The sequence below is a fragment of the Parambassis ranga genome, chromosome 17 (assembly GCF_900634625.1).
Source record: "Parambassis ranga chromosome 17, fParRan2.1, whole genome shotgun sequence".
Lineage (NCBI taxonomy): Eukaryota > Metazoa > Chordata > Actinopteri > Ambassidae > Parambassis > Parambassis ranga.
In genome coordinates, this window is record NC_041037.1 from 6,281,792 (window position 1) to 6,295,126 (window position 13,335).

A 13,335-nucleotide genomic window follows, 5' to 3' on the forward strand; every position below is an offset into this window, starting at 1 on the left:
TGGAAATGAAACAGAGCCTATAAATAGCCCAGGCAGCTGGGAGTAGAGCACTGTAGAGGAGAAGGAGGGGGGGAAATAGAGGTCCAGCTGGGGGATGCAGGTGTGTAGAGGCTGACCGACAGAATACGACTGTTGTCTCACCCAGGGGGCCGAGGTTGTGAAGCTGCAGCATGTTCCAGTTTCAGAACTTTGACATGAAAATATTACATTTTAGAATAATTTGTGCTGCTGCTGCTGGTCTTAGCTGTGATTCTTTTTTCTTTTAAATAATTTGATCAAGGTATAATAAATATCCTCCTTATTTTTAGTTCTGTTTATCTTTTGACTGGAAATCTTGATTAAAAAAAAAATGTTTGGCACTGTGTTTCCATGGTTACGGTCTGTCCTTTTCCCAGGCAGTAACAGCGCTTGTCAGTATCTCAGTGCCATCAGCATGGGTTTGACCCCTGAGGGGAGCACTTGTGATTTCAGCCAGAAATATTCAGTGAAAATAGTTTCTATTTTAGACAAAATCAAACTGAAAATACAGAGAATTAGAATTAGTAGATATAATGCTGGTCATGTTCTTTCTTTACCTTTAGTTTCTAAGTGCATACTAGCATATATTTTATTGATCCACTAAGACATGCACATCCTCACATTTTTATAATATGCCTTGCTGGGTAAATAACAGCCTTATAACAGCTTTTTATGTTTTTATAAGCCGTGTTTCCAGGAGCTGAAAGATCCTTTTAAGAACTGCACTTCCATTGTGGACTAAAGACCCAACAATAGATTTGTACTCAACCAATTAGAAAATGTTTAGCACACCACCAAATAACCTTTCCCCAGAACTTGATTGAGACTCTGGTAGACATGGACTCCACTGTTCCTAAACCTCGGGGGATGTTCCTGCAGTTCTCTGATGTCTCTGTCTCAACACTTTTTTTGATGACTGCATGTGTCTTCAACCCACACTGGTTTCTGAATGGCTCAGCTTGTGTGTGTGTGTTTTTTTTTTCTTCATATTAAGCGTTGCTACATGGATGGTGATGACTCTGAATTAACCTGTGACAGCAGCATGAGAAAACTGGGTCAAACACTAGTGGAACATGCTTTCAGTGGTCCCCTGTCATACACGTGTCTCCTATTTGAACAGGATATTAGTGTTCCTGGCGTGTGTTCTACTGCCAAAGGGCTGACTGCATAGTATATTGGTTTGCTCCTGTTTAAAATGGAGCATCGTTGTCTTTATTTTTTAAAATCAAGCTTCTAGGGCAGAAAATGCTGCTTTCATTCCCAACGGATGACTTGATATGCTTTTCATGTAAATGACGTCTAGCACTTGCACACTGGTGTCTGCATTAATGCATTAATTCCTCAATACTATATGCTTTTATTAGCTGGAGGCGAAAAAACACATTCACATTAAAAACACATACCCCTCATTTCACAATCCCACTTCACTCAGCCTCAAACACACATTTTAGTGCTGATTGACAGCAGGAGCTCCCTCTGACCTAGTATTCTGCTACAGTGGGACGATCCCACCGGCCTGTGATTAATGACTAGGCTCTATCCGCTAGTGGTGTGGTAGGCCTGCCAGCCAGGCCACTTAGACTGCCTGGACCACTACCTCTGCTGTAAACACACTCACTCCCTCTCTTTGTGTTTCTCTGTGGCTCACTCTCTCTCTCTCTCTCTCTGCCTACAGGCATTGCGTTGTCATATTCATTGTTGCAGCTCTAAACCGTTGTCCCAAGCTGACCCCCCCCCCCTCTCCAGCACACACAGTAACACAAATATGGATTCACACAACTTAAACTGCAGATTTCCTCATGATGAGGATCGCAGCAAGCTAACAAACATTAGTCAGGTATTATTTACATTATTAAAGCATTAGGACGCTTCTGTTTGTGTGATTTGCCTTCATGTGCTGTTTTGTTTATGCAAAATTTCTGGCACTGTTTTTTTAAAGTCTAAAATAAACACCCATCTGGCAGGTTACAAGTAGAAATATGTGCGTGTGAACTGGAGCTGCATGGAGCTCCCTAATGGACAGTGATCTCTTATGTTGTTTTTCTTTCCTCACAGCTACAGTACAGAAGCAGACTAACTAGTCTCCTTTGAAACACCGGGCCTGGCAACACAGTAAACCTCACAGGGATTTCTGTAGTTGTGACAGCGTCCAAACAAACTGCACACACAGCAGAACAAAGCTAGTTTGACTTATTTTCCCTCGATCGGAAGCTCCATGATAAATTCAGGGAAAGACAGTAGTTTCTCTCAAGTATTATAATATTAATGGCACCTCGGTCCACTATATTTTAGGGGACTTGTGTATAAGATAAGTAGATCCTGTCTGCTTTAAAATGACTCAACAATGTTCAAATATTGAACAGTACAATAATTTAATGTAGTGATTAATAAGCTGATTTATCAGGAATTAGGTTTGAGTTTTCTTTATGCTTTTTAAACAGAATAACTCGGGTTGTTTGAGCAATGAACAGACGTGTAAATAATGGCTGTTTTTACTTAATGGATTTTTTTACAGCAGGTGCCAGCTAACATTAAGATGCAATAGCTCAGCCTGTTATGTTGCCAATCAAGTCAGATACTCTGACATTAGACTAGATAAATGATATTGTTGCATGTGTATTTTTGAAAAAAATGTTTTAAATGCAGTGGAATATAAAGTAAAATTCTAAAATGATTAAAACAGTATCCTTGAAATCTTGAGTAGAGTACGGTACTCAAGTAAACACACTTAGATGCTCTTGTTTCTGTAACTTCAGTCTCTGGTTTGTCACTCTGGAAGACCCATCACATTGACAGTATACGGATATTTTTAGCTTTGCCGTGATTTGTCATGGGACAACAAAAGTGTCCTTTGTAGTTTTACGGGGTGTGTGATCTGAACTTACGGAAGGCTTCAGGGCTTCTGCTGTGTGACTGAAAGGAGGGAAGCTGAAAGAGGCTGCCAGTGATTTAACCCATAAGAGAGTTACTGTTCTAAATGAAAGCTGTCTGAGACAATATTAACATTAATCAAAGCCGACGTTATCTGTGAATGCACGTTGTTCCTCTGTGTAGGATATGTAGTCTCTGCTGTGATGCTTCCTTGATGCACAGATAATGTATATACGTGGAAGCTCAGTTTGCATTTTATCTATATATAGAAAAGATGATAGGATCATATCTATTTACAGAAGGCATACAGCTAACATTATTATCATGCCATTCAAAGCACTCAGTGACCACTTGTTCTTTATGGAGGGGAGCATCGTCATCATAGAAGAAATTGCTCCCACTGGAGATGAAATGTATCACGGGATAATCCAAGTTACCACTCAGAATCTTTCTTAATAGTAGAGCATAGTATGGAGTGAACCATGTGACTCTGAATGAATGATGAAGCAGCAGATGGGTTTGTTTCTGTCCTCTCTCTTGTAAATGGTGGGTGTAGTTTTGTTCTTCCACAGAGGCAGACTGCGAGCCTTTCTGCCGATGGTTGTGTAAAATGCATGTTCACATGTTGTCGAGTGAAGCCGAGCACAGCGAAGCAGAACCACAAGCACCGCTATGTCTATGAGTGGCCATATGGTGGGTGTCCTTGCATGGTAGCTTAAGGGAGCCTTTCTCCCTGAAATGGAGCAATTTTGTTCGGCAGTGAACCTCCACTCTATCGTGTTCATCAGACCCTTCACTAATCACCCACCTCTGAGACACACACAGAACATCACAGGTCCCAGCAGGCCGCTTGGAGAGGCGATGGCAACCTGGACATCTCAGGCAGGCCTAAACAATCTCCATCACGTGGCCCCGGCCTCCCCACTTGTCGAAAAGCCCACCCCTTACTCGTCTAGCCCTGCTCCGTGCCTCCAGATGTGGCTTAATTTACTGCGACTCTGCTAATTGCTGTAATTAAGGATTAATTACTGTTAATTACCTTCGCATAAACTCATCACCAGTCAAAGAGCGGGGCCTTATGAAATGTGCCATGCAGAGGAACACACACCACGGGGACTTGAGGAGGTTTGTTTTACTGGACCTCTTGTTTCATGTCTCGTCCTGGTGTTCAGGGAGGGCTTGTAGGGCACCAGTTAGGGCAGGACGCTAACTGTCACGGGTAATCTCCTCTGTGACTGTGAACGCTTCACACATCACCTCCTCACCAACTGTTGTCCAGGACAGCATCACTACGCTGGCTGTCATTTGATTAGAGGCTGCCATTTGTTTACTGAAAAGTGGATGACAAAGCTCACATTTAGACCATGAAGAGCAACATTTGTTCAGTGACGATGTGTCTTTAGAAAACACTACTCTGTATCAAAACCTGACAAATTAAAATGGTTTTATTCCTCCATTAGCTCGTTGGCATTTAAAGGCATATAAAGGTACTGAAGCGGTATCAGAAACTCAGATGCTGTATTGTAGGCCACTACCTTTAAATTAAAGGCCTTTTCGTAGAATAGCTGTAGAATCATTAACAGGGAAACTGCATCCAACAGAATAAGTCAGTTTCCACTGATGGACAGTGTATGGTTGGATGCAGTTTTATTCCCCATTAAGGACCATTTGTTTTCAGTTGATTTTTGCTACCAAAGCTATTTAGTTTGATCAAGTGGCAACCTCTGATAGTGAGACGTGAAGCCCATGCAGGAAGCATGAAAAAAAAATTGCAGTTCACCCCACGGCCTCTTGGGGCAGCCTCCAAAACTGAGTCAATCTCCATGACTCCCGTGGTAGAATGGCCAACTTTACAGCAAAAATACACGTTTACAGGCTGGTACAAAAAAGCATATGACTGTACAAAGGCTGTAATTTTATTCACTTGTTTTAATCATATTAGGACACCACAGTCATATTCTATCTGTCGGTTTAGTTTAGAAACAAATGGTGGTCATTAATTTTCTTGACTAGAATGATGATGAATTCAACCAGATGCTTTTGTATGCATTTACTTTAATTAGTATAGCAACATAAACAAGTAGGAGTTACAAGAGTCTTGTTATTGTCTGATGGTGGCCACCATTGTTGTTTTTGTGGTGAGGACAGAGATGACTTCAGAACCTGTCAATGTTCTCACCTTCATGTCTGTGATTTGCTGAAGAGGGTGCTGATCGTCAGATTTTCAGTTTCAAAAAGTTACAGCGATCACGGCACAATAAGTGCATTGTGTTTGGTTCGAATTTCCATCACCTGTATTGTCTTCCTTCTTTTTTTCCCTGTTATTATCTATCACCTGTCTAAGTGTCAAACAACATGTCTAAAAATACTCTAGATGTGGGACAATAGCAAGCTCTGTCCAAGGTTTCTTTAGAAATGAATATGACCAGGCGCTTATGTTTTTCTGTGCACTGTCCCCGCTCCATAGAGATGTCTTTGTCTCTTTGCTAGCAGGCTGATTGTGCAGCTTTCTGCTCCACAAGCTCGTGACTTCTCCTCAGCTATTCAGCCACTGTGGCTTCCAGTGAAGCCTGAAGCTGATAGAACTGCATGAGTTTGATTCAATCAAGGAGATATATATTTTAAGACACCTTAAGAAAGACTGACAGCCAGGGGCTAATGTATTGCCTATTTTGAATAATGAATTATTTTAATGAAGGCTTTTAAATGGTAGTGCTCAGCGTTGGTGGCAGGGCGGTGCTCTGAATGGTCTTCTCCTCTGGCGCTGGCTGCCTCATTATCAGGCCAGCCCCTCAGGCCTCAAACTGGCCTGCTTAAGCCTCAGATGATGACGATAATTACCGTTATTAGGAGTAGCTGCAGGGGGAACTTGTTCTGAAAAACACCAAGCTGAGTTCTTGCCTCGCTTGCTGCCGCCACCACAGCCACATGAGAAACTACCGATCGCCAGTGGAGGAAGCCAGAGAAGGAAAGAGACAGAGGGAGAGGAGAAAAAAAAAAGAGGGGATGAGGGGAGCGGCCACCAAATCCGCCTAATGTGACGCCTGTCAGCTCGTCTCCCACCAGCTGTCACCTCCCAAATGCACTGGGGTTCATTTTTTTAATTGACACCTCGCTTTCCTATTCCATTTCTATTTTTCGCCTTTCATTCTCCCTCCATCACTCTCTTCCCTCCTCGGCAGCACCATTCACATCTCCTCATCTCTGCCCGTCCCTCCAGTATTTCTTTGGTGTTTTTCCCTTGTCCTTGGTATCCTCCATCCCCCCACCCAGTGTCACATACAGCCCTCTTTCTGCACATGATACTCAAGATAGCTGATAAAACATAAAGCTGTTTTAGAGCTACTTTATGACTATGCCCTTGTGTACTGAGGCTGTACAGCGCCCCATTATCTGGTGATGGAGAGAACATTTTAGGCCAGAGAAAGTTCCCCATGAGTTCATGGATAGTCACAAATCTACCTTTGAGTATAGAGAACATTTTATTTAAGCAGCACAATATTTAGAGTCTAACAAAAGTTTGCATCACATACTGTAGTTTTTATTGTGAGGCCTGATTAGTAATTAGATAATGACTGTGTATGAAGCCCATATTTAATTCTGTACAAAATTAGCCAAAGTAAATTGGATATAGTGCAACACAATATTCATTTAGTGTTCTTAGTAATGGTAATTGCATTGTTTTGTAGTTTAGCTCAACTCTGTAGGTCGCAATGAAATATGTCACAATGCTGCTGCCTATGATAATTGTGTTATTAGGACCAAACAGTTCTGTGGACACCCAGAAGGTAACAACACAACATAGAGCTCCTCTGAGAACTACAAACCACCAAGGGCTCTTTTTCAGTTTGAAGTTTAGAGTAGAAAAGCCAAAGTGACGTCACAGCCGGTCAGAAGCTTAGCTGTGCAACATGAATGTTAAAACCTCAACATCATTGTCAGGCAGTTCTTCTCTGCATGGTCCAGTCTACTTCTTGTTTATGTGTTTACGGCTTTCACATGTTTAGCATTTGTGTGTACACAAGCAACCGTACGTTTAGGTCACACAAACGTCCTCTCAGGGAAAATACCTACCCCAAAGCATTGTGGGAAATGAAGGCACAAGAGTTAAGATGAGAATGAACTGGAATGTTTTCTTTAAGATGGGCATTTGTTGTGAATCCCAGAGCTTTGTAGAGGTGCATTGCTAAATACACAGAGAGAGAGAGAGAGAGAATAGTTTTGGCCTCATTACAATCCAACTCTGGACTACAATTAAGTACAAATAAAATGATTTTCAGGCTATTTGAGTTCAGAATATAACAGTTTTCATGGCAGAGACTTTAATGTGAGCTCTTCTTGATAATCTTATAATGTTTTCATTCCTCTCTTTATTAAACAGCAGAATACATTCAGTAGAAATGACCACATATACAGTAAATTGGATATAATGCAGCATAATATTCATTTGGTGTTCTCAGTAATGATTATAAGCTCAGCAGTTTACCTCGACTCTGTGGGTCAGAATGAAGTACGGCATGATGCTGCGTCTTATGAGAACTGTATTGTTGGGCTTGTATCGGATGCAGATGAGGGCAGGATGCTGAACCCACCGACGGCGCAGGGAGGGGAGGATTTGTATTAGTGATACTTGTCATGTCTGCTGTAAATCACGCTGCTTTTTTCAGGTTCCTAGGTTGTTGTTGTTTTGTCTCAGAATGCTGTGTGGCAGGGATGAATGGTGGTGATGTTACATTATCATGTGGCTGTCGCTTTCACTCATGCTGACTGGTCTGTGACAGACACACACACACACACACACACTTGTGTCAGGAGCAGGCCTGATTTATTAACTGCTGAAACCCTAGATGACGTGTGCCCACACAATCAATAGAGAAGCACAGCCACTGCCTGGTCCTCTCTGGGGTCATGTGATGTAGGCAAGAAAGGACACACACACACACACACACACACACACACCGAACACACACTACAAGGCTGCGGAGTGTATTGCATTACTGTATTGATGGGAAATGGATCCAGTCCAACATTGGCTGCTAGCTGCCAGTCAGAGGCAAGAGGGGTAAACTTTCATCATGGCTGTCAGGGACATCACTGCTGCCTTGTTTGACTGTAAATCTTCCTAATTGTGACAGAATACTTCAACATCATTAATTAAACATGTTTTCATTTAAAGGCGCTCGCAGGGCGCCGGGCTGGGTGCTCAGGGTAGCCTGCCAATATGCATTGCTGTGGAGTTTTGTGTACGTGTGACTAATATGAGTGCTTACAGGAGACAGTGTGTGTTTGTGATGTGTCTGTGTGTGTGTTCTTTTGTGTGTGGTGCTTGTACCTTGTTTCTCTCTGTATGAGTGGGTGGCTTAATCTTCATGTTTATTTACACTCCTGTTGTCTGCAAACAGCAGGCAGTGTGGCAGTGGGCATGAGCCAGCTCTTAAGGAAGTAAAACAGCAGAAATTAATTTTGTCAATAACCAAAACAAAGGCTTATTCTTAGAATTCCATTCATTATTCAGGAAACGGCTTGAGAATTGTTTATGATGCGTGGTGTTTTTTTTTTTATGCCTTGCCTTTTTGGGTTTAGTGCCCCATATCTTAGGGAAGGAATTATACACAAGCGCATGCACAAAAGAGAAGGAGAGAAGAAGAGAGGGGGAGGAAGGAAGCGACAGAGAGGGGAATTGTGTCCTCTCATTGTTCAATTAAGTCTGTCGGTAATGATCAAGACGAGATGATGGCCATCTTCCTTTTATAGATACTAATCTGTGACTGTCCATGGAATAAGAGAATCACAAGGAATCTATGGACTCTTTGCCTTTCTTGCTACAATAAAGTATGACGTGTGTTTTTTTTTTTGCTGTCATTATGCAAGTGTTGGGAGTGTGTGATTTATTGTAATAGAGGGCACTTCCCTCTGTCAGGTGATTACGTTAATGTATAGTCCGTGGCTGCAGAGTTCACTCTGACTGGCATCAAGGTCTAATCGATTTCATTGCTATTACTGAACAGAAATAAATAAAGCTGATGGCTGTGCTTAGGGTAATTATGCCACAGCACAGTGAATTGTTTGATTTTCCTTATTAATTGTATTTATTTAATCCATTTCATGCTTTTAGTTGTGCACTCGAGGACTCCGAGGGAATGAATAAATCACTCTCAGGCTCATTAGATTCCCCCTCTGGTTGGGATGTGCCCATATTTTGTCAGAATCAAATTGGCGAGTGTTATAATTTCCCGCTGGTGTGATTCACATGAAAAATATCCACATATTCATCTACCAGCAAATGCACCCCCCAACACACACACACACACACATACACGTCTGCTCCCCATCTGAACTCCTGACCTTTTCCAGCCGTCTGATAGCCATTGACATTTGCCTCTTGAGCTGAGCTTGCTCACGTGTTGGAGCTGATGGGAATAGATGATGTTATTGCTGGAGGAGAAAAAGGGAGGGAAAGAAAAAAGGGTGAGGTGATGGTGGGGAGGGGGAGAGGGGGTAGTTGAAAAGAAGAGGACGCGAAAAAGACAAGCCCCCCACGCGGGCCCTGGAATCCATCTGGACCCCCCACCTGCCACAAAGGTCACAGGGCGACTCAACCTTTCATCCTCATTACAAAGGAGCCGTCGCTGTGACCTGAGATTCTTCAGCCACAATATGGCTTTACTGATCTGCCACGCAGCCTGTCATTTACCCTCACTGTCCACAGTCATCATGGAGGAGACGTGCAGTGTGTAGTGGAAGACCGTCGTCCTTTTGATAGATGCGGGGATTAAAGTGTGTGTGACGAATGCTGTGGCAGCGCTGTCTTTGTCCTTGAAGACAGTGGATGGAACGGAGGGCTGCACCTGGTCGACAGTTTTCAGCACCTCAGAGAAAAGCAGGACGCTCTGCTTCTTTACCGAGGGAGCCTTCTGGTGGCAGAAAGAGGCAGGACAGTGGAAGCTGACGGTGAAGCACCTGTGTGTTTACATCAGAGAGCACGGCGTCTGTTGAGCCGGTGTCACTTATAGTCCTCAGGATGTCTAGGTGTGTGTGCCAGACTGCATGTGAGTGTGTGTACATTTGGATGACAGGTTGCCGAACGTGACTTCGTCATGTTTATACATTGCTCTCCACACCTAGGAAGATGAGGTTGAAACACGAATCTACGCAAAATCTTTTAGAACAGTGGTAGAGGTATGGCTATCCATTGTTTTGCTCAACAGGATAGCACTGCTGTTTGTTTGTGGAGTCAGATTACTGCTCAAAATGCTATTTGATTATTGCTGCTGAGTACAGAAATGGTTTTCATTATTTATTTTGAACCTTGTGTGTCTACATGCTGTAATTATTTACTTCCTCAGCTGATTTACGTTTAGCCAGGTGTTCCTATGTTGATGCACTGCATCTCACAAGATAATAAAGCCGTCATTAGGAACTGAACATTGTCTGAGCATAGGGAAAGCAGTGAAACATGAACTCTGCAGGAAGGCTGGGCGATTTTTATTTATTTATTTAGATGAAATGATAGTCAGAGTCGATGAAATTATAGTTTTATGGTCTTGTTAGCTGCCAGCCTCTCTGAGGCTGCAGGTTTTTATGGCATAGACTTGAACTATTATAACGACAGCCATATTTCAAGGAGTTCACTCAGTAGGCTGCAGCATGGAGATTAGTTAAGACTCTTCTGCAGTCGCAAAATTCCTCTTATAACTTGTTTTTCATGCACTTTAAATATCACCTAAATACAACACGTCCTCACAGATTAACCCTAGAACAAGTGTCAGTGTGTCAGGGATGCTGTGACAAGTATCAGATTCTATCAGTCCCTCATAATACCCACAGGAGGGAGCTACATATACGTAAACAGTGCTCATGTAAATCGCCTTATAAAAACTGACTCAAATCCTTTTGCAGGTAATGGTGGACCTTTTCTTTATCAGTGTTTTCATGTCATTATCATCTGCTGTCCACAGTGCTCAGTATCCGAGGAGCCCAGGAGGAGGAGCCTCCGGATCCACAGCTGATGCGACTGGACAACATGCTGCTTGCAGAGGGTGTGGCCGGGCCAGAGAAAGGGGGCGGGTCTGCAGCTGCAGCGGCCGCAGCGGCGGCCACCGGTGGAGTCGGTGCCGACAACTCTGCGGAACATTCTGACTACCGGGCCAAGCTGTCTCAGATCCGACAAATTTACCACACAGAATTGGAGAAGTATGAACAGGTGGGGATGAGCAGCCTCATTCTTTACTACAGTTTGCATCACAACCAATAATATTTAACTAGATGTTGATGGACAAAGAGTTTGGATAGAGGCCGAACTAGACTGTAGGTGTGTTTTATATTACTACATAAAAAAAAGCTCTGATTGGAACATGTATGTGAGACTGAATGTGCAGTTTACACACTCCTAAAGCAGGGTTCACATCATTTGACCTTTTTCTGAGGATCTATAGAGCTGCCTTTACTCAGTGGTAATAATCTTTGGTGAGAAAATGTGACACTTATTTGGATAAAAGGCAGTGAATGTCTGTGCACCACAATCCCCCAGCATCATGTTCAGGGTTTTTTTTATTACTCTTTGTCCTCTGCATGGTGGGAAAATCAGCACCAGTGAGCTAAAATGAGAGCTTAACTTAAATCATTTTTAACTCATTTTCTCCACATAATTGTGTAAAGCTCTTGAAATCAGCACTCACAGGACAACTCATGACAAGCCAAGCTTTGAGAGATGCTATCTTCAGCAGGCAAGCAGCCATTATATCAGTCACACACCAGCTCTTTTCCAAAGATTGTAACGTCTTGTCATTCCCTGGGAAGTCAAAGCATTGTGGGTTTGTCATCTTCTCTGAGGAAGGCTAGTCATCGCTAACTGTCACAGCCAATATACACCTGAGCATTTTTGTGTCACCACGCTATGTACACCTCACGCGTATATGAGTGAGTAGTGTCTGCTGTGTGTGCACAAGCAGAACGGCTGCTCGGTGCATCACTTTGACTGACGTAACCCTGGTGTTGACAAGCAACAGACACCTTGACTCTGAATGCAGTCATATCCAGTGACTGATTCAGACAGAGAGAGAACGAGGTAGACGGAAAGATGGAGTGAAAAGAGAGGGAGACAGTTTAAACCTCTTGAACGTGAACGGGACTGAAAGCCTGCTGTCATTTTAGATTTCTCTTCACTTGTCACATTTTCTCTTCCATTGAAGAGAAGTCTTTTTAATATTCAGAGCACTGCAAGTCTCGCTGCCTCCACTGTATGACTCCGCTGCCACATTTGTTTGGCTCGAAACATCGCGGAGCGTCTGCTGCTTTAATTTAGACTATTCTTATTACCTCTAACACTGCTGTTATGCTGTCAGCACTGCTCACACAAGGCCAAGGCCTACCAGTGAAGGTGCAGCCTCTCCAGAATCCAATTTCATCCTTTTGTTCTGTCTCAAGGCGCTGAGCCTCTGTGATAGTTATTCTTTTTATGAATCCTGTCTGTCTGTGCATCCAGGCGTGCAATGAGTTCACCACCCATGTGATGAACCTGCTGAGGGAGCAGTCTCGAACACGACCCATCTCGCCCAAAGAGATCGAGCGCATGGTCAACATCATCCACCGCAAGTTCAGCTCCATCCAGATGCAGCTGAAACAGAGCACCTGTGAGGCCGTTATGATCCTGCGCTCACGCTTTCTTGATGCCAGGTCTGTGTGTGTGACTGGGTACTTCTAAACCGGGCCTTACTTTCTATCAGTATGGTTATTATTTAAAAGCTGTCATGTGGTGCTACAGTTTCATACAAAAGAATTCCACACAATGCTTGTTATATCTAACAGTGACTCCTCTCTCCACCCTTGCACACATTAGATGATGGATAATACAAGTAGGGTATAAAATGTATCAAAAAAGGGTTAATATCAGGCCACCCAGGCACAAAAATGCAGGGACATTTTCACAGTTTCAGGTCAATACTCTTTCTCATCAAAAATTTGTTTATATATTGTAGCTGCATAGCCTAATCCAAGTCAATCCTTAGATAAGTGCTGTCCAAAATATAAAAAAAAGCTACAGTAGTGTTGATCTTTTTTTTTAAACTGATGCCACTTATTATTCCACCAAGAATATACAAGGCATACAGCATTTGTGTAATTACGCTCAGTACCAGAAGGGGGAGACATAAATTCCACACTGTAGCTTTAATTTTACGGTTAATGAAGCAATAAAAAAATTATGATTTTGTTTGACAAATATTCTCATAAACGTCTCTGTCCTTTTTTTTTTGTGGTTTCTATCCAGACGAAAGAGGAGGAACTTCAACAAACAGGCGACAGAGGTCCTAAATGAGTACTTCTACTCCCACCTCAGTAACCCCTATCCCAGTGAGGAGGCCAAAGAAGAGCTGGCCAAGAAGTGTGCCATCACAGTGTCACAGGTAAACAAAAAGTCATGTGTGTGTATATCAAAAAAAAAAGAAA

General features: G+C 42.8%; 1 protein-coding gene across 5 annotated transcripts in view; it reads left to right on the forward strand.

Moving 5' to 3' along the window:
• Positions 1-13,335, forward strand: part of pbx1a (pre-B-cell leukemia homeobox 1a) — a 44,897-nt gene that overhangs the window by 25,881 nt on the left and 5,681 nt on the right. For all 5 annotated transcript variants that reach the window (XR_003671996.1, XM_028427266.1, XM_028427265.1 and 2 more), the window contains 3 exons: positions 10,848-11,092; positions 12,374-12,564; positions 13,157-13,292. Coding sequence is in view for 4 of the 5 variants with exons in the window: in XM_028427266.1 (XP_028283067.1) it covers positions 10,848-11,092; positions 12,374-12,564; positions 13,157-13,292 (572 nt within the window). In the remaining variant the exon portion in view is untranslated. The remainder of the gene's footprint in view (positions 1-10,847; positions 11,093-12,373; positions 12,565-13,156; positions 13,293-13,335) is intronic.